Raw genomic sequence first — 20,161 nt, forward strand, 5'->3', positions numbered from 1 at the left:
ATGGATGCGCGCGGGGGCGGCGGGCGGCCCGGCGACAGTCCGGGCGCGACCCCCGCGCCGGGGCCGCCGCCACCGCCGCCGCCGCCCGCGCCCCCTCAGCCTCAGCCACCACCCGCGCCACCCCCGAACCCCACGACCCCCTCGCACCCGGAGCCGGTGGACGAGCCCGGCCCGCGCGCCCGGCTCTGCAGCCGCGACAGCTCCTGCACCCCCAGCGCGGCCAAGGGCGGCGCGAATGGCGAGTGCGGGCGCGGGGAGCCGCAGTGCAGCCCCGAGGGCCCCGCGCGCGGCCCCAAGGTGTCGTTCTCATGCCGCGGGGCGGCCTCGGGGCCCGCGGCGGCCGAGGAGGCGGGCAGCGAGGAGGCGGGCCCGGCGAGCGAGCCGCGCGGCAGCCAGGCCAGCTTCCTGCAGCGCCAATTCGGGGCTCTCCTGCAGCCCGGCGTCAACAAGTTCTCCCTGCGGATGTTCGGCAGCCAGAAGGCCGTGGAGCGCGAGCAGGAGCGCGTGAAGTCGGCGGGGGCCTGGATCATCCACCCCTACAGCGACTTCAGGTGCCGCCTCCGGGAGGGGCCCGTCCTTGGCGCGCCCGGGAGAGGGCGGGGCGCCGCGTCCCGGATGGTGACCTCGGGGTGGTGGCAGTTCGGGGCGCAGGGCTGGGAGGAGTGAGGGGAGTCTCCTCGCGGTGACCTCGGGCGCGCCCCGGACCTATCCCCAAGGGACTGTGCTGTGCAGAGGCTCCGCCCTTTTAGAGAGACCTGGGATGAGGGGGTCCCCGGCGCGCCCCCTCCCGCGCGCCCTCGCCGCGGTGGGCGCGCGCCGCGGCCGCAGGGCCAGGGTCAGAGCGCAGAGGGGCGGAGAGGACGAATAGAGGGGAACGTGGGCGCCCCGAGGCCGCGGAGTAGGAAAAAGGATTGATAGAAAGGAGAGAGGAAGGAAAAGAAGGGAAGGAAGGAAGAAGGAAGGAAGGAAGGAAGGAAGGAAGGAAGGAAGGAAGGGCGCATGGGAAGGACGCGCCCCGGAGGCCGCGGGGAGGGGGTTATCAAACGGGCGCCGCGCGTTCCCACGGTCTCCGCTTGCGCCTGGGGCGAGCGTCCCGAGTCCTCGCACATCCTGGGTGTGTGGATATGGACGTGGTCTGAGTTGGCTGCTGCGTGCAGCGGCAGGAGCTGGCGCAGGGCCACGACCCCCCGTGTTTGCGTCTGTTTCTCCTTCCCGGGCAAGCTTGAGATGTGATGCCCGCGGGGGTCCTGGGGGGCGTGTGCCCGCCGATCAAGAGGAGGCGTGTCCCTAGGGGTGTGGCTGGTGGGTCTCTAGAAGTACCTGTTGGGATGCTGGCTGTGCGCGCGCGCGCGCGTGTGTCCCGGGTTGTGTACACCCACGGGCTGTAGGGAGAGCTGCGTGCAGAAAATGCAGGCGACTGTGCCTTTCTCCGGTGAGAGTTGGGATGCAGATTTGTGGACAGGGTGCTCCGCTATTCTGGAAAACTGTAGCCTGAAGTTTCAGGACCACGGACAGCTCTGAGACCGAGTGTGGCTCCTGCTACTCCAGCGGCCCTGTCCCTTACTCCTCAGGCCTGAGTCTTCTGAGACATTGACTCTTGAACAAGGGTGGCTCAGTGGTGACGCTCCCTTTCTGTCATTCCTCTTTATCTCTAGTGCTTGATAATTGAGCAGAGGCCCAGTTTGGGGAAGAGGTGGGGGGGACACATTCTGAGCCAGCAGTTGTCCCTGCATATCCTGGCCTGAGGGCCAAGGCTCAGCATTGCTTCACAGACTTCCAGGCTTGAGAATTGGACCCTGGGTGTTTGTTCTATTCTCACCTGTGAAATGCCACAAGAGAGGGCAGGCTTGCCAAGGCTTCATGGTTGGCCCGTATGAATGGAGTCTAGTGCCAGCCAGCCAGAGAACGGCATCTGGGGCAGGCTGAGGGGACCTCTCCTACCCCAGCATCACTCTCATGTCTGGGTTACAGGTGGGGGGCATGAGGCCAGCCCTAGGCTTGGGTTCTTAGCTGTAGTGGTGACATGTAGCTGGTCTGGGGGTACTTGGGGAGGGAGGCTGGAGGAGGAGCTCCTGTCCTTGAGGCCCTGTGGGAACACATGCCTGCGGGGCCCTGTGTGCTGTGGCTGCTATAAGCCTGGAACTGGGGCTCACAGGCCTGGACAGCCAGATTGTAGAATAGGGGCTGAGCAAACAGATAAGGAACAGAGACTGTAGTTGGTGTTAAAGGAGTCAGAGTCAGCACAGACATCAAATTTCAAAGCTGGCTCATGGGGCTACCCACCCTTCATGTCTGGGGACTTTTCTAGAACCTTTAGATTCAGTGTTGACCAAGACAGATCTCCAGAGCCTCTAGGGGCTGTGGGGCTGTTGGGACACCATGTAAGTGGACCCTAGGTTGGCTCTACACGAACCAGGCATGTCCTCAGCTGACTTCTTACTTTTCGTCCTGAGACAGGGTTTCATTAAGTTGTTCGGTAGTCTTGAATTTAGCATCCTCTTGACTCACTTCCTGAGATGACAGGTGTGCACCCCTAGGCCCACCTGTATTGATTTAACAACAACAAAAAAAAGGAAGATCCCACCCCAAACCTGGGCGATGAAAAGCCATTCAGTCATTGTTGTGCCTCAGGCGGACGGCAGGCTGGGGGGAAGTATATATATTTAAAATATATATTTTTTATTTATATATATAAAATCTTCCTGCAGAGAGGTGGGCAGGGGCTATCCAGGGGCTGTGCACTCCTGTTCTCTGTTAGCTCTGATTTGGTTCCCCAGTGTCTCTGTCCTGTGACTTGGTTGGCATGCCTGACATCCGGATGGGACTTTATTGGTTGGTGACTAGGAACTGGTTCTCCCCGCCCAGGCAGGAGGGGAAGATGGAGTCACTGAGGGCATGGAGGGCGGACGGCAGGGCCCTAGGGTACCCGTTTGCCTGTAGCACGCAGTCCACAGAGACCTAGGGGAGCCAAGTTCTTAGCAGAGCTCTGCCCTAGAGTCCCCGGGGACTGCAGGGCACCTAGGGACCACTTAGGCTTCTCTGCCTCGTTTTCCCAAGATGTGGGGAGGTGGTGGTGGTGGTTTCTGATGGTGTCTGGAAGGGTCTTCTACCCTTCCAGCTGATAGACAGAACTTGGTCCAAGCTGTGCCCAGACAGCTAAGAATGATTATTATTTCAGTGTTTATTACATTTATGCATTGTGTGTGTGGCACCACAGTGCTGCCCATGTGTTCTTCGGAGGACAATGTGTGGGAGTGAGTTCTCTCCTTCCACCGTGTGGGTCCCAGGGATTGCATTGGGTTTGTCAGGTTTTGGTGGCTGTGGCTCTTATCCGGCGAGCAGTCTCACTGCCCCCACTGTGTCTCTAAAGTAAATGGGGTGCCACTGGGGCTCCTGAAGCACAGGCCTGTCTTGTGTTGGAGGACGGCAGGTACGTGCCCGACTTCTGTGCTGCCGGGGTTGTGACCCGAGGCTTCACGGCACATTACGAGAAAGCGGCCTCCCAGTTTGAGATCACTTTCTGTAGGCCAAGCCGACCTCCCACTTAAGACAATCCTCCTGCCTCATCCTCCTGGGGGCTAGGATCACAGGCAGTTGCCACCTCACCCAGTTTTACCTGGTTCTTCGGAGCATCAACCCTGGCCCTGGGAAGGTTCTAGAAGCTTCTATGGAGAAGCAAGTTCCAGGAGCCTTGGGGAAAGTGTTCCGGGTCTGGATGCCCATGCTCAGGCTGGGGGTGACGCCTGGGGAAGAGAGGGGAGACAGCCCCAGTCCAGACCTGCAGACTCTGGTTCTGCGCCTGCCACACCCCCCACTAGCTGGCCCGGGGTCAGTGTGAGGTCAGGATGTTGCGCCCTGCATATAAATCCCTGGAAATGGGCCCCGTGGCAAGGCCCTAGAGTAAATCGCATTATCATCGACGATGTGGGGTTTGTGCATGCACCTGCCTCACAGATGGGTGTTGGGACCCCACTCTCGGTGCTGTGAAGGAAGTCTTTGAGGAGGGCTTGAGGGTAGGGTGGTCCCCCTCTTCTATGCCCCAAGGCTGTCGCTTTAGTGTTGGGGGAAACCCCTTTCCTCGACCTGGCCTTCTCTGCACTTAAGATCCCCTTTGGTTCAGCCTCCAGCACACACGTGGTACAGCACCGGACGACTCCCATTAGCCACCCTGACATCATCCCTGAGTTGAGTGAGACAGACTGTAGTCTCCTTACCCAGCCCAGGATCTCCCAGCCCTCTGCAGATTCCGTTTTCTCCAGGTCCCTCTCCTCCACCTGGGAGGCCCCATGGTGGCCTCGGGATCTTTGTAAGTAGTGATTCTGACTGCCCGGGCACCACCTCTCCCCTATGTCATCAACCCTTGAGTGCCACCTCCTCCCAGCAGCCTTCTCCAACACTGTCCCCAGATCGTCTCTCACACCCCGCTGTCGAGCACCATCATTCTTGATGCTCATTTCCTGTCATCCCACCCCACAGGCCCTATCTACTGTCCCTGGTCACTGTGTGTACTCGGCATACAATGGGCCTTTACAGATGTCTGCACCTGGGACTCCAGCTGTCTTTGCCAGGCCTAACCCTGACACCTGCTCTGGGGACTCAGCGGGCTCAGGCCCTGATCCTGTCCGAGCCTGGCCCGTAATCCCTGACCTCCGCCTCTAATCGCTCCAGCTTTGCTTGGATCTGTGATCCCAGACTCTTTCTGCTACATCTCCTGGAGAGATGTGGCTGTCCTGGTGGGTCCATGGAGGTCTGACTTTAGCTCTTAGGGGTCAGTGACCAGCTCTTAGGATCTCAGCTGTCCCAGTGGGGCCTGTGACCCACCCCAGCAGTGCCCAGCTGGGAATGGCAGGGTTTTTCTCTGTTACCCTGTGAGCCGTGGGCCTCAGTTTCCCTGTTTGGATCTGAGAATGACTGGTCAGCTGAGGGAGAACACAGCTCTTTTGGTGTCAGCCATCCAGAATCCACCTACGGTAGGAGAGGGCATGGGCTGAGGGTCAGCAAGAGAAACTCTTCTTGTCTCCCAACAGACCTGTCGTCTGACCGCTTAGCCGGGGCCGCAGCATGGTTCTGAGAGTCCTCCCAGATCTGGGCAGTCACCAGGACTCGTTGTTGTTTATTAGGGAATTTACTTGGTTTTGTATGAGATGGTCTCATGTAGCCCAGGCTGGCCTCAAGCTCGCTGTGTAGCTAAGGATCCCCCTGCATCGACTTCCCAAGTACCGGAGTGTTGGGATGCCAGGCGTACACCTGTCAGAGGACTGACCTGTTCGCAGAGGTCCCCGAGGTCCCTGTTGGGGACGGGGTAGAGACGGCCCGAGCCTCGGAGAAGGTGGGAACGTCACTCAAGCCTGGGAGAGAAGTTTGAGTTGTGCCTGGACGACCTGTGCCTGGGTCCTGTCTCCTCAGACCAGATTTCGTGGAGGGGCTGGGAGACGAGGGAGGAGGAGGGGCCTCTGGAGCCCTGGGGATTGCGATGTGTGGGAATTTTGACCCATTCTAACTATGTCTGTGGGGACCGCGTTGACTGGGAAGGGTGAAGGCTGGGACCACAAGCACAGCCACCATCTGTCCTGTCTCCTGTGTCCCTGCGGAAAGCAGGCCATACCGAGTGACCTGGAGATGTAGTTGCTGAGGGAGATTCCTGGGCAGAGTGGCTGGGGACACAGGACAGTCTTAGTCTTGGGCTCCATTTCCCACCGGGCAAGCCCTGGGCCTCAATGGGAGGTATGCCTGGCCCTGACCACCCAAGGAAGGGAAGTGTGTGTGTGTGTGTGTGTGTGTGACTGCAGTCTAGAAGGAGGTGCCTGCTGTGGGTCTTCAGACTGTTTCTAGGTCTCTCTAGCAGTTTCTAAACCTTCTTCCCTTCACCACTGAAAGCACCCCCAAGTGGTCTCCAGGTGCCCCTGGTGGTTCCTTGGCCCACTCTTAGTCTTTTCCAGTTTCCTACTGGACAGACACTGTGCTCACCAATGGTGGTTTCTAGGTCCCCCTGGTGGTTTCTAGTCCCTGCTGATCTTTGTTTACACTTCCTCCAAAGAAGGCATCCTCCATCTACAAAGGGAGAGGTGGGACCAGGCTTCACAGTGGGTTCCGGGGACTGTAGTTCAGAGCGGCTGTTGACGAACAGGACCTCTCGTAGCAGTCTGAGCTCCGATGCTGTCCAGATCCATGCCCACATTTAAAGCAGTTATTTATGGCTGGGAGATATCCCACAAGGCTCTTGAGGAGAAGTGGGGTTTGGTTCCTTTCACTCAGAGGGTTGACTCACAACCTCCTGTAACTCTAGCTCTTGGGGAATCAGACGCCCTCTTCTGGCCTCCTTGTGTCCTGCACTCACATGCGCAGGACGGCCCCCACCCCAGTTGTACAAACATGCACGTAATTTAAAAAGAAAAACCTTTAAATATGTTATTTGCTTTTCCTCTTGAGGTCTGATAGGTCCCTCCCCACCACCACGTGATGTCGTTCCTCAGCTCCAGAGGTCTATTCCTCCCAAGAGGGCTTGTGAGGGGCATCACACATGGACCGAATCCCCAGCTCCTCCCCAAAACGGTTTCACCCCGTATGGGCTGAGGCGAGAAGAGACTAGGGTCTCCAGGGAACAAAGACGCTGTCCCAAGGTCACTCGTGCGTGGCAGGTGCCGGCACCAGGCTGTCCTGAGAGACACTGGGTGTTGGCCAGCCGTTGGCTCCCACAGTCTGAGCTGCCGAGAATGCCCTAGTACAAATCACTTTTATTTTTTTCTCTCTCTCTTTTTTGGACTGTTTCCTTGAGCTCAGTTCTCTGAAGTGGCGTGCTGGCCACCCGCTGGGCATGGTGTTTATAACTGTGCCCCTGAGGCGCAGGCCGGCCGAAGGAGCCGATTCACAGGCGAGCACTGAGACAGCGGCTCTTGACGCAGAACCCCTGATGCACGCATCCTACTTCTCTGAGCTGGTTCAGACGAGTTGCCCAGCCTGTGTGCTCTAGAAACAGTGGGCTCTGCCTATGGGAAGCCCCAAATTCCTGTGGGTGGTGACAGATCCCTAGGGACCCAAGGGGACTGACACTGTCTAGATGTGAGGACAACCCTCTCCATTTTTGTTTGTTTGTTTTGAGACAGGTTCTCACTGTGTAGCCCTGGCTGGTCTGGAACTCACAGAGATCTACCTCCTGAGTGTTGAGATATAGGTGTGTGCCATCACACCTGGCCTATTTCTAGAACCCTTAATCCTCCTGCCTCCTCCTCTCAAGTGCTGGGATGACAATTGTGCCCCCCCCATGTCTAGCTCTCGAAGTGTTTCTTGAGGTGACCAGTCGTGCCCTGCAGGAGCTGTGTCCTCACCGTGATGTGAGCCCACCAGCTCTTGACAGAGAAGAGAGTGGCCGACGGAAGCCCCTCCCCTCCCACCTGGCCCTCAGCCCAGCGGCACGCCACCTGCCAGCTCCCATGCGCTCCCATCCTTTTTGAAGGTTTGGGCAGGCACATTGTCCCTCTTTGGTCATGTGAAGTGTTTAATCTATTTTGAGCCTTCTCTGCGGTCTGGAGGTGCCTTCCAGGCAAGGTCAGAGTGGGCCAGAGAGAGGGACCCTGGCTGCCTGGGTCAGGGGGCTGTTGTGACGACGTCCAGTCCTTGCCACGCAACAAGATCTGGGGTCCCAGAGAGAGACCACCTTAGGGTTGGGGTCCCAGAGACAAATCACCTTATGTTGGGGTTCTGGAGACCATCTTAGGGTTGGGATCCAGGAGACCACATTAAGGTTGGGGTTCCAGAGACGACCTTAGGTTTGGGGTCTCAGAGACCATCCTCGGATTGAGGCCAGAGACCCACCTCAGGGCTGGGGTCCCAGAGGCCATCTTATGTTTGGGGTCCCACAGGCCATCTTAGAGTTGGAGTCAGAGACTATCTCAGGGCTAGGGTCCCAGAGAGAGACCGCTTGGACTGTGGTCCCCGGAAGCACCCTGGGCTGGGGAGGAAGGCGCTCCTGCCAAGGCAGGGAGGTGTGAGCACCCTGCCTGTCCCCAGGTTCTACTGGGACTTCACCATGCTGCTGTTCATGGTGGGAAACCTCATCATCATCCCAGTGGGCATCACTTTCTTCAAGGACGAGACCACCGCGCCCTGGATCGTCTTCAACGTGGTCTCGGACACGTTCTTCCTCATGGACCTGGTGCTGAACTTCCGTACCGGCATTGTGATCGAGGACAACACGGAGATCATCCTAGACCCCGAGAAGATAAAGAAAAAGTACCTGCGCACGTGGTTCGTGGTAGACTTCGTATCGTCCATCCCCGTGGACTACATCTTCCTCATCGTGGAGAAAGGCATCGACTCCGAGGTCTACAAGACCGCACGCGCACTGCGTATCGTGCGCTTCACCAAGATCCTCAGCCTGCTGCGGCTCCTGCGGCTGTCGCGGCTCATCCGCTACATCCATCAGTGGGAGGAGGTGAGGGACGCGCCAGGGCCGAACCCCAGCCACATGGTCTTGGGCACGACTGGGGCTGTAACTGAGGTCAGGGCCACAGGGATGTGGAGTCCGGAGATGCTGGGCTTGGGGTGTGGGTGGGGCTTCAGCCACGGACCGGGCAAAGGGTGCAAGGTCAGGAGGCTTTTTGGAGACAAAGTCTGGGGGTTGGAGATGGGGCCTTAGGTGTGCGGTCTTGGGGGGTGGGGAGCCTCAAGATTGGGTGTGGCCAAAGTCTATTCTGTGGGTCGAGCCAACCATCTGAAAGTGAGACCTCGGTGTGGGTGTGGCCATGGCTTGAAGGACAGAATTTTTGTTTTGTTTTTCGAGACAGGGTTTTTCTGTATTGTTTTGGAGGCTGTCCTGGAACTCATCTGTAGACCAGGCTGGCCTCGAACTCACCGAGATCCGCCTGCCTCTGCCTCCCGAGTGCTGGGATTAAAGGCTGCGCCACCACCGCCCGGCTGACAGGAGGCATCTTATATTGTGATTATAAGCTCAGGAGCAGGGCTGGAGGACAGACAGTCTTGGAGACCCCCATGGAACCCCTCCTCCCTCATGGAGTCATAGGGCCAAGACCTCCATGACACTAGACTCTGGGGAGTCCTTCAGACAGTCCCTTCCTGTGCTCTGAGGGAGAAAGGGCCTCAGATTTCTCCAGTTCCCGGACCCCCAAATTCAAGATCCCTGAGTCTGACCCATCCCTTCCCCCGTGGCCTCTGGGAGGAACTTGGGCAGGATGGACGAGTCAGGACATTCTGGGGGGTGGTTGAGGTGGACTGGATGGAACTCAGAGCAGAAGTGGCTGGGGAAGGGTACAGAGAATTCCACTAACCCTGGACAGAGGACTCCAGGGCTGTGCAGGAAGCCTGGGACCCTCACGGCCCTGCCCCCTGTCAGATCTTCCACATGACCTACGACCTGGCCAGTGCAGTGATGCGCATCTGTAACCTGATCAGCATGATGCTCCTGCTGTGCCACTGGGACGGCTGCCTGCAGTTCCTGGTACCCATGCTGCAGGACTTCCCCAGCGACTGCTGGGTGTCCATCAACAACATGGTGGTGAGTGCTCCCGGACGTGGTGGTGGGTGCTCCCTGACATGGTGGTGAGTGCTCCAGGACGTGGTGGTGAGTGCTCAGAGCACCCCGCGGCCCCCGGGACGGCGCAGCTCCCACCTGCCCTTGTCCCCTGTGCCCACCAGCTCCATCTAGGGTCCTCTGTGGGCAGAGCAGTCCCCACCTGCTGTGAAGGCTGATGCCCACTGGGGCCCCCTGGCGGCCCCTGGAGGGAGAGGGCCTTGTGCACAGTGGCCTTTGTGCCCTGTATCTGGCAGCGGCCCCTGGAACCCTTAGCCCACCTGCCCAGTGTCCGTCTGATGTCCGACCGGCGTCCCCAGGCAGCTCAGCAACTGTTTTCAGTGCCACACAGACACGCCACTCAGCTCTCCTCTTACTTTAAAAAATGTTTTACTCAGCTGACGGTGGTGCCACACGCCTTTACTCCCAGCACTCAGGAGGCAGAGGCCAGCCTCAAACTTACTTCATTTTAAGCACATGTTTGTGTGCGTGCACAAGCAGAGGTCAGAAGAGGGCATCGGATTCCATGGAACTGGAGTTACTAAATTGGGGTCCATTTCAAGAGCAGCAAATGCTCTTAACCGGCTAAGCTTTCCCTCCAGCCTCCCCTGACTTGTTTGTTTAAAAGAGTTCATATTAGGTTTGTTTATCGTTATTTTTTAAATTATGTATATGTGTGTGGGTATATGCATGTGGGTGCAGTGCTCTCAGAGGCCAGAAGAGGGCATCAGATCCCCTGGAGCTGGAGTCACAAACGATGTGAGTTCTGAGAACTGGACTTAGGACCTCTGGAAGAGCAGCCAGTGCTCTTAATTGCTGAGCTGTCTCTCTAGTGCCTCTTACATTTTGCAGTCAGCACTTCACGTAGCCCAGGCTGGCCTCAAACTCAAGTAGCTGAGGATCACCTTGAACTTCTGATCATCCTGCCTCCATTTCCAGAGTGCTGGGATGGCAGGTGTGTACCACCACACCTGCTTCCCTCGTTGTCGTTATGTATTTAAAGTAGAGCAACCTTCAGATGGGAAAGTTGTTACCATCAACCCTAAGAAGCAGCAGCTCCAAGTACCTGTCGTCCCCATGTCTGCATCACACAGTCAGTTAAGAGGATGCTGTCCGGTCCAGCTGGAGTCTCTGCCAGCTTCTGGTGGTAGCAGGTTCAAGGCTAGCGAGGGTAAAGGAGCCAGACTGTCTCAAAACAGAAAGTCGGGGGGGGGGGGGTCTGGGCCCTGCTCCACACGATGTGACAGACTGTGAAGATCCCCATGGAAGGCCTCACCCTCCCTGGGGAGCAGAAAGGGGATGGGATGGGGGTGGGTGAGGGGCAGGGGAGGAGGGGAGGGAGAGGGAACTGGGGTTGACATGTAAAACAAGCTTGTTTCTAGTTTAAATTTTTTTTTTCGAGGCAGGGTTTCTCTGTGGCTTTGGAAGCTGTCCTGGAACTCGCTTGGTAGTCCAGGCTGGTCTCGAACTCACAGAGATCCGCCTGCCTCTGCCTCCCGAGTGCTGGGATTAAAGGCGTGCACCACCAACGCCCGGCTAGTTTAAATTTTTAAAAAAGGGAAAAAAAGCAACATTGGGACACGAAAACAATTCTTTTCATTATTGTGCTATCGCCTAACTGAGCTTCATAAAATAAATTGTTCTAATAAAAAAAAAAGTAAAAAGAGGGCTGGGAGGGACTCAGCCCTCCTTAAATCCCCCCAGTGAGGGGCTGGGGGCGTGGTCAGGAGTGGAGCTCCCGCCTAGAACCCCCCAGTGAGGGTAAAGAACATGGCTCAGTGATGAGGACCAGCATAGCCTCCCTGTGGCCTTAGGTTTCATCCAGGAACTGTGAAAGTGTGAGGGTAGCCTACAGCGAGGGTCGCACCCCAGGACAGGGACACACTGGAGCTCGGTGTGTGCGGTCAGGACACAGCAGGCAGGCATCAATGGAGTCAGAAGCCGGGTAGGGAGAACCCACAAGCGCCCCTCCCAGGAGCCTGGCACAGCTGCCCCTGCTGAGGAGCCCATTGTCCAGCTGCCGCCTGCACAAGCGGTTCCATTTCCTGGACAGGCCCAGTGCCCCCCCTTTCTGACCGGGTCAACTGGGGACATCCAGGAGTGGACCTCTCCCCTCCTTGCCCCTCGGGTGTTGTTCCAGAGCTCTGAAATTGGCACTCTTGACCTTGAAGCTGCCTTGGCCAGAGTGCAGCCCTTTCACGGCTTAGTTTCTCAGAAGCGAAGTGGGAGGTGGTGTCAGGTGTGTCCCTGCTGGTGCCTCATGAGACCCGAGACATGGGACTGCCCGCGTCCTTTGCCTGGAGCTGCCCTGGTTGTCTCTCACCACGGGGAGCTCCTCCCCGCTCACGCGCCCACAGGAGGGTGGGCGGGCGGGCTCACGGGCTCCCCCCAGCCACCTCCACGGACTTTGCAGAACCACTCGTGGAGCGAGCTCTACTCCTTCGCACTCTTCAAGGCCATGAGTCACATGCTGTGCATCGGCTACGGGCGGCAGGCCCCTGAGAGTATGACAGACATCTGGCTGACCATGCTCAGCATGATCGTGGGGGCCACCTGCTACGCCATGTTCATCGGGCACGCCACCGCACTCATCCAGTCCCTCGACTCGTCACGGCGCCAGTACCAGGAGAAGGTCAGAGTGGGGAGGCCGTGCCCTGAGTCTGGGGGCGGGGAGCAATGCCTGGGTCTAAGAGCAGGAGCTCTTGGTGCTCAGGACAGAGTCAAAGAAAGACCCAGGTCAGGGTAGATGAGGTAAAGACAGGAGCCCGTGGGGTTCAGAGCCAACGAGACCAGTCCCTGGGGCCTGGTTCTGAGCTTTCTGGGGTGTCGGTGACGTGTAGGTGGCTGGGCAGCAGGTGCACCTTTAGGGAGAGTGGAGTCACCAGCCGTTTCCGTCGGTCCTCTACACGAAGCCTTTGTCCTCCGGCTGGTGCTAGGGGCACATGGCACATGGCAGCCGAAAGGGTAGGAACCTGGCCTTCAGCCACCTGCTTGCTCCATCTCTGCAGTGGGTGTCAGCCCCCAACCCCCACAGTACCAGCCGGGTCACCCGGGCTCTGTGCCAGGTGCCCGAGTCCGGAAGCCTCCGTCTAGCACCCAAACATGAGCTGGTGCTGCTGCCACCCGCCGTCACGGGGTCTGCTGAGATAAGGGCAGCTGTGGCTTAGAAATGGGGCTGGGGACAGCCTGGCACCCACACCCTGCTAAGGAGGGGCTGGCTGTGCTGGTCCCCAGGTCCCAGGGCAGGGCTTCTGATGGAAGTCAACATGCACACTGATGCTGACACTGTAGATAACCAAGTCTCAGAAGTAGGAGCAGGACACCCTAAGGTGCCTACACAATAGACATTTTTAATTATGTACACAGTGTTCTGCCTGCACATATCCCTGCACACCAGAAGAGGGCGCCAGATCTCATTACACATGGCTGTGAGCCACCGTGTGGTTGCTGGGAATTGAACTCAGGACCTCTGGAAGAAGCCTCTGAGCCATCTCTCCAGCCCTTACAATAGACATTTTGAGAGACATGGTATCACATAGCCCAGGCTGACCTCAGACTCACTCTACAGCAGAGGATGACCTTGAACTCCTGACCCTCCTGCCTAGTGATGGGGTTAAAAGTTAAATACTGGCCTAGACTCAAGTTTAAGCACGAATGTATTTGCTAACTGGGCATGGTGTCTCAGGCTGTCATGTCACCACTCGGGAAGGCTGAGTTCAAATTCCAGGCCAGCCTGGTCTAGAGTGAGATCCTACGGCACACAGCAAAACAAAACACCAGGGCCTGGGCATGGGCAGGCTGCCTGCACTTCTGGCAGAGCATCTGTGAAGTGCCACTGCGGTGTCACAAACCCGTTATGGTGGCACATGTCTGTCATCCCAGCACTTGAGAGGTAGAGGCAGGACAATCAGGAGTTCAAGGTTATCCTTGGCTGGCTAGCAAGTCTGAGGCCACACTGAGCTACATGAAACCCTGTCTCAAAGCAAAACACATCAGGCCGGGCGGTGGTGGCGCACGCCTTTAATCCCAGCACTCGGGAGGCAGAGGCAGGTGGATCTCTGTGAGTTCGACCGATAGCCCCCGAAACAATACAGAGAAACCCTGTCTCATAAAACAAAAAAAAAGAAAAAGAAAAAACAAAACACATCACTTGTCTTTGGTGTTGCCGGGCTTGGCGTCTCCCTAGGCCAGGCTAGACAGGGTGGTGTGTCCCCGAGCTGGGGGGCACTGGGCTGGGCCTGTCTCTGGGACAAACGCTGATCCTGCTCTCCTCCCCTCAGTACAAGCAAGTAGAACAATATATGTCCTTCCACAAGTTGCCGGCTGACTTCCGCCAAAAAATCCACGATTACTACGAGCACCGATACCAAGGGAAGATGTTCGATGAGGACAGCATCCTCGGGGAGCTCAACGGGCCCCTGCGTGAGGTGAGGTGGCTGTGGCCGCAGAACCTGGGAAGTCTCGGCCACACCCAGCATCCCACACGCCCACCGGTACCCAGGGTCCCGTGGACACTGACAGGGCTTGTGTGGGACCCATGGGAGCTGTAGGTGCCTCTGAGCAAGTCTCCCAGGGCTGCCCTGGCCAACACCTGCCCACATGCCAGCTTCAGACGCCAAGCTATGGTGTCCCAGGGACAGGACACGTAACACACGTCTGTACAGCCATGTTCCCTCCAAGACCCTGGGGAGACTCCTTCCTGCCTCTCCTGCCATCTGGGCCCTTACTTACTTCATGTGTGTGGAAGCTTTGCTTGTACATGGTGCCTATGGACCTCCTGGAACTGGAATTAGAGACAGTTGTGAGCTACCATGTGGGTGCTAAGATTCGAACCCAGGTTCCTTGGAAGAGCAGCCAGTGCTCTAACCATTGAGCCATCTCTCCAGCCCCTCACCTTTTTTTTCTTTTTTTTTTAAGATTTATTTATTTATTACATACATATACAGTGTTCTGCCAGAAGAGGGCACCAGATTGAATTGTAGATGGTTGTGAGCCACCATGTGGTTGTGGGGAATTGAACTCGGGACCTGTGGAAGATCAGCCAGTACTCTTAACCTCTGAGCCGTCTCTCCAGCCCCAAGCACCTTTCTTCTTACTCCTTTAACTGTGCTCACAAAGGCCCCCTGAAGCTTGACTTCGTCTGTGTGATTCTTCAAAGACTCCATTTCCAAATAAAGTCCCATTCGTAGGTTCTGGGCTCAAGACCTCTACGCAGTCCTGTTGTTAGCCATGCCCTAGGGACAGAGGGTGAGAGAAAGCAATGATAGGCGGGCGTTGGTGGCGCACACCTTTAACCCCAGCACTCGGGAGGCAGAGGCAGGCGGATCTCTGTGAGTTCGAGGCCAGCCTGGTCTACAGAGCGAGTTCCAGGACACCCTCCAAAGCCACAGAGAAACCCTGTCTCGAAATCCCCCACCCCCAAAAAAAGAGCAATATAGTGCTCTGGGCGAGGGTCCCAAGTGTCGGGCACGGCCTGTGCAGAGGCGCCGAGGAGGGGGTTACAGGAGGAGGCTGCCAAAGCTGTGGGCTGCGCACCCTTGCGGAGTCTTGGGAGCCTCAGGGCTTGGGGCCCAAGACTGTGTGCCATCCCAGGAGGCAGCCTGCGGTTAATGGCCTCAGAGATGTTCAACAATATTCGGTTATTGGTCTCACTGCTCCTTTGTGAGAATGTAGCTCGCAGGTCACAGAATGCATGAAGTACATGGGTTTGTGGGGTACCCATCCCCAGCTCGAGAACTATACCAGTAGCCCCAAGGAAACCTTTTGCTTGTTTTGTTTTCCAAGACAGGGTTTCTCTTTGTAGTCCTGGCTGTCCTGGAACTCACTCTGTAGACCAGGCTGGCCTTGAACTCACAGAGATCCACCTGCCTCTGCCTCCCGAGTGCTGGGATTAAAGGTGTGAGCTACCATAGCTCAACCCTGTTTTCCTTTGATTGATTTATTTATTATATATAGTGTTCTGTCTGCATGTGTCCCTGCAGGCCAGCAGAGGGCACCAGATCTCATTACAGATGTTGTGAGCCACCATGTGGTTGCTGGGAACTGAACTCAGGACCCCTGGAAGAGCAGCCAATGATCCCAACTGCTGAGTCATCTCTCCAGCCCTCTTTTCTTTTCCTTTCTTTCTTTCTTGTTTTTTGAGACAAGGTTTCACTCTACAGCATAGGGTGACTGCAGATTCGTGACAATCCTCCTGCCTCAGCCTCTGAGTCCTGGGGGATGACAGGCAGCCTGGGCCACCTGCTCTGGCTTGCTTACTTTTTTGTAGATCCTTCTGACAACCTCCCTGGCAGGAGCTCAGCTCACAGTCCCAGCCCTGCAGTGAGTCGTGGAGGCTGGGCTCCTTCTCCATGCGTTTCTCGTGGGTTCTTGGCAATGACTTTGACTAGACCCAGCTGCATACAAAGCGCAAGCCTCAAGCATCCCGGCTGGATTACGTCTCATCTGTAGCTAAAGGCCCGATGATGCGTGTGGTGTGGCTTCCTTTTCCTCCAGAAGTTTGGTTTTTGTTTTTTGTTTTTGAGATAGGGTTTCTCTGTGTAGCCCTAGCTGTCCTGGAACTCGCCGTGTAGACCAGGCTGGCTTCTAGTTCGCAGAAATCCGCCTGCCTCTGCCCCCCAGCTCTTTGTTTTTTATGAGACAGGGTCATGTAGCCCAGGTTGTCCTAGAACTCACTATGTAGGTGAGGCTGGCCTTGAACTCCTGATTCTCCTCTACCTCCAGGCCTCCATGCTTATGCCATGCTGGGGTTGATCGCAGGGACTGGATGCCAGGAGAGAGCTCCGCCCACTGAGCTCCGCCCCTCCTTTGATCCTTTGGGTATTTGTGGACCTGTTACCTACAAAGAGACCCCACTTCACTCTCCCAGTCCAGTGTCGCCCACTCCATGGTGGTGTGGGTAGTTGGGACTTTCCTGTACACCTCGAGCCGTCTCCTGCCCCTGCCCCCAGTGTCCGCCTAGGAAGTCGGGTGGGAGCCGAGGGAGACAGTCACCCTCCCTGCCGCCCACAGGAGATTGTGAACTTCAACTGCCGGAAGCTGGTGGCTTCCATGCCACTGTTTGCCAACGCAGACCCCAACTTCGTCACAGCCATGCTGACGAAACTCAAGTTCGAGGTCTTCCAGCCGGGCGATTACATCATCCGAGAGGGGACCATCGGCAAGAAGATGTACTTCATCCAGCACGGGGTGGTGAGCGTGCTCACCAAGGGCAACAAGGAGATGAAGCTGTCAGACGGCTCCTATTTTGGGGGTGAGCACCCCACAGCAAGGCAGAGCTCCTGGGAGGGCTTGTGCCAGCAGCGGGTGGGCAGCTGTGCCCGCGCAACCACTGAGGCCGCTCTCTTGGCTTTGCAGAGATCTGCTTGCTCACAAGGGGCCGGCGCACGGCCAGTGTGCGGGCTGACACCTACTGCCGCCTCTACTCGCTGAGCGTAGATAATTTCAACGAGGTGCTGGAGGAGTACCCCATGATGCGGCGTGCCTTCGAGACTGTGGCCATTGACCGCCTTGACCGCATCGGTGAGCTTCCAGACGGGACAGGGTGCTGAGGAGTGTCCAGGTGACACGGGGGAGGTGTCTTTCTGGAGGGAAAGTAGCAGCAAAGGCCCTGAGGTAAAATGGAGGTCTGAAGGGCCAGAAACAGAGGGCCTGGTGGGAACAGCTCCAGCTCAATAAACCGGGCACATTAGGAATGTGGAATAGTCTAGGTCTGTTGGCAACATCTAGGAGAAGGCTGTGTCAGGCATGTAGGGCCGATGACAAGACAGTGGCTAGAATCGCGTGGGCCAGGGTGGGTCAGAGGGCACGAGCACGTGCTCACACACACCTGCACATGACAAGGACGCTACACAGGCTAGCGCTAACCCCCACTTTGCTCACAGGCAAGAAGAACTCCATCTTGCTGCACAAAGTCCAGCATGACCTGAGCTCGGGCGTGTTCAACAACCAGGAGAACGCCATCATCCAGGAGATCGTCAAGTACGACCGAGAGATGGTGCAGCAAGCAGAGCTGGGCCAGCGCGTGGGGCTCTTCCCACCGCCACCGCCGCCGCAGGTCACCTCAGCCATCGCCACGCTGCAGCAGGCTGTGGCCATGAGCTTCTGTCCGCAGGTGGCGCGCCCGCTCGTGGGGCCCCTGGCTCTCGGCTCCCCACGCCTCGTGCGCCGCACACCCCCAGGGCCTCCACCTCTGGCAGCCTCGCCGGGGCCACCAGCCGCCAGCCCCCCGGCCGCGCCCTCCAGCCCCCGGGCACCGCGGACCTCGCCCTACGGTGCACCCGGCTCTCCAGCCACGCGCGTGGGGCCAGCACTGCCCGCGCGTCGTCTGAGCCGCGCCTCGCGCCCGCTGTCCGCCTCGCAGCCCTCGCTGCCCCACGGCGCGCCCACGCCCGGCCCTGCGGCCTCCACGCGCCCGGCCAGCAGCTCCACGCCGCGCCTGGGACCCGCGCCCACCGCCCGGACCGCCGCTCCCAGCCCGGACCGCAGGGACTCAGCCTCGCCCGGCGCTGCCGGTGGCCTGGACCCTCTGGACTCTGCGCGCTCGCGCCTCTCTTCCAACTTGTGACCCTTGCGCGCCGCCCCGCGGGCCGGGCGGGGCCGTCATCCACACCAAAGCCATGCCTCGCGCCGCCCGCCCGCACCCGTGCAGAAGCCATAGAGGGACGTAGGTAGCTTAGGCGGCGGGCGGCCCTGCGCCCGGCTGTCCTCCCCATCGCCCTGCGCCCACCCCCATCGCCCCTGCCCCAGCGGCGGCCGCGCACGGGAAAGGGAAGGGCGCGATCACCTCGGTGCCTCAGCCCCAAACTGGGACGGGGACGGGGCGGCCCTGGCCGAGGACCTGGCTGTGCTCCGCACCCGCGGTGGCCGCCGAGAAGAAATATGGATCAAGTGCAATACTCGGCCCGCCGGCTTCCCGCTGCCCCAGTCCGGCAAGCTCACGCAATAACCAGCCCGGCCCCTGCCCACACGTTTGAGTGACCTCCCTGGGGCGGGCTTCACGGCCAAGCCGGCGTGGGGGCGAGGCTGGGTCCCCGCCGTCGCCATGAATGTACTGACAGCCGAGGCAGCAGCGGCCCCCACGCCCCATTAACCCACACCCCATTCCGCGCAATAAACGACAGCATTGGCGCCCAGCGCCGCGTCTTGATTGCTTGGTGGGTTTGCGCGCCGTGAGAACGTGGCAGCCGGCATAAGTGGATAAGCTTTCGTTTATTTACACTATGCACAGGTCTAGGGACAGAACAGGATGGGTCAACTGAAGAAGTAGGTGGATTTCATCACCTGCCTCAGATCGAAGGTACCTGCCGGGCCAAAGAGAGCATGGAGCTAAGGCTTGGTCAAGGGCGCGCCAGGGCACACGCCCCCTTCAAAGCCCTTACCGGTCTGTGGCAAGGACTGTAGTGTCTTCTGCAGCTGGGTGATCAGGGCACGTTCTGAGGGCTTCAGGGACCTGGAGACAGAGCAGAAGCGCTTCTCCAGGAACTTAGCCAGGTCTTCTAGGATGGGCTGGCTATGCAGGCGCACGAACTGCTCACGGCACACCTGAGGGGTGGCAGCTGAGTCAGCCATGGTACAGACTCCTGGGACGGAAGCCCCATCTTCACGGTCTTCACGGGGGGAGGGGGCGCTGGAAATACCTCATTCATCACCGGGATGTCCGCGGCGTGGGTCCAGAAGCAGTCGTGCACAGAGACGAAGGTCAGGCCTTTCCTGGTCAGGGAGATCCAAGTGAGGCGGCTGCTTCCGGCTACGGCCCTGGCACTTGCCTATGCTGGCTCCCGGCACCCCAGGCTCCCCAAGGGTCTAAGCAGTACACACTCAAGTGTCTCAGGGTAGTGCATCCCAGCTCAGGCCAGTGGCAGGTCTGTGCCAAGGACCTGCTGCTCGGCTACCTGGGCACACAATGCGGAGTCTCCTGGGGTCCCTGCAACTTCACAGCAGCGCCTCCATCCCATCCTGCCCTTCACGGAGAGCTGCCCACCACACTCAACCTCACATCTCTGTCCTACCCCATGTCATCATCCCCAGTAAGCAGAGCAGAGCCGGCACGCCCCAGGCAGCTAAACATCACAGGCTGAGTGCCTGTAGCCCGGAGTCTACCTGGCGAGTGCCTGCGGCCCCCAGGGACGCACCTGTAGCAGTGCAGGGCAGTCAGCATCATATGGGAGGAGTCCAGGGAGTGGATGAAGTTGGGCGGGAAGCCATTCTTCTGCTTCAAAGTGTTGGGCTTCCTGTGGACTCACAAGAGCTAGAGCTGCCGCCCTCCCCTCCCCTCCTTCCTTCCCCTCCCCTCCCCGCAGCGCGGCACTCACTGGCTGAAGTCCATGGAGCTGGTTAAGGTGATACTCTGGATGCCACCTTTTACCTGCAGGCCGGGGTGGGCGTAGGTGAGTCCTGCTCGGGGCAGGAGGAGGGGAGAGGAGGGAAAGGGGAGGAAGGCTCTTTCCAAGTACCTGGATCTTGGCCTCACGGTGATAGGGCTGTATGATGGGGATGCCCAGGGGTGTGACCCACTCCACAGGCCAGCCCGTGTGGGAGATGAGATTGGCACTCTCGGTCAGCCAGTGCTGTGGATTTGACAATACACCCGGTTGGATGAGCAAGCCCCGGGGTGAAGGGGTGAAGGGGTACTCC

At 58.4% G+C, this 20,161-nt stretch overlaps 2 protein-coding genes across 6 annotated transcripts in view; one reads left to right on the top strand and one right to left on the bottom strand.

Annotated features, from left to right (window-relative positions):
• Hcn2 (hyperpolarization activated cyclic nucleotide gated potassium and sodium channel 2) lies at positions 1-18,660 on the top strand. 2 transcript variants are annotated; one of them, XM_021234874.2, is made up of 8 exons: positions 1-551; positions 8,008-8,431; positions 9,350-9,511; positions 11,940-12,158; positions 13,807-13,953; positions 16,538-16,778; positions 16,883-17,047; positions 17,410-18,660. In XM_021234874.2, exons 1-8 carry the CDS (start codon positions 1-3, stop codon positions 18,090-18,092), a joined length of 2,592 nt encoding a protein of 863 aa, XP_021090533.2. In that variant the 3' UTR covers positions 18,093-18,660. The 2 variants fall into 2 exon arrangements, with proteins under 2 accessions (XP_021090533.2, XP_040593596.1); XM_040737662.1 differs by having other exon boundaries at positions 11,982-12,158.
• The window catches only part of Polrmt (RNA polymerase mitochondrial), a 14,866-nt gene continuing 9,200 nt past the window's right edge, over positions 14,496-20,161 (bottom strand). Inside the window, exons 15-20 of one of the 4 annotated variants that reach the window (XR_005873813.1) lie at positions 19,981-20,094; positions 19,840-19,892; positions 19,660-19,758; positions 19,165-19,237; positions 18,907-19,083; positions 14,496-14,760 (exon numbers count right to left, since the gene is read on the bottom strand). Coding sequence is in view for 2 of the 4 variants with exons in the window: in XM_005083347.4 (XP_005083404.1) it covers positions 18,779-18,828; positions 18,907-19,069; positions 19,165-19,237; positions 19,660-19,758; positions 19,840-19,892; positions 19,981-20,094 (552 nt within the window). In the remaining 2 variants the exon portion in view is untranslated. Of the gene's footprint in view, positions 14,761-18,717; positions 18,829-18,906; positions 19,084-19,164; positions 19,238-19,659; positions 19,759-19,839; positions 19,893-19,980; positions 20,095-20,161 lie in introns of those variants that run through there. The other 3 variants (XM_040737661.1, XR_005873812.1, XM_005083347.4) reach the window with 3 other exon arrangements.

Source organism: Mesocricetus auratus, unplaced genomic scaffold, assembly GCF_017639785.1.
Source record: "Mesocricetus auratus isolate SY011 unplaced genomic scaffold, BCM_Maur_2.0 Super-Scaffold_100676, whole genome shotgun sequence".
NCBI lineage: Eukaryota > Metazoa > Chordata > Mammalia > Rodentia > Cricetidae > Mesocricetus > Mesocricetus auratus.

Coding starts and splice junctions, on each gene's coding strand:
- Hcn2 (XM_021234874.2), top strand. CDS start 1: ATGGATGCGCGCGGGGGCGGCGGGCGGCCCGGCGACAGTCCGGGCGCG. Junction 9,512..11,939: donor TGTCCATCAACAACATGGTG/GTGAGTGCTCCC, acceptor CGGACTTTGCAG/AACCACTCGTGGAGCGAGCT. Junction 17,048..17,409: donor TGACCGCCTTGACCGCATCG/GTGAGCTTCCAG, acceptor CTTTGCTCACAG/GCAAGAAGAACTCCATCTTG.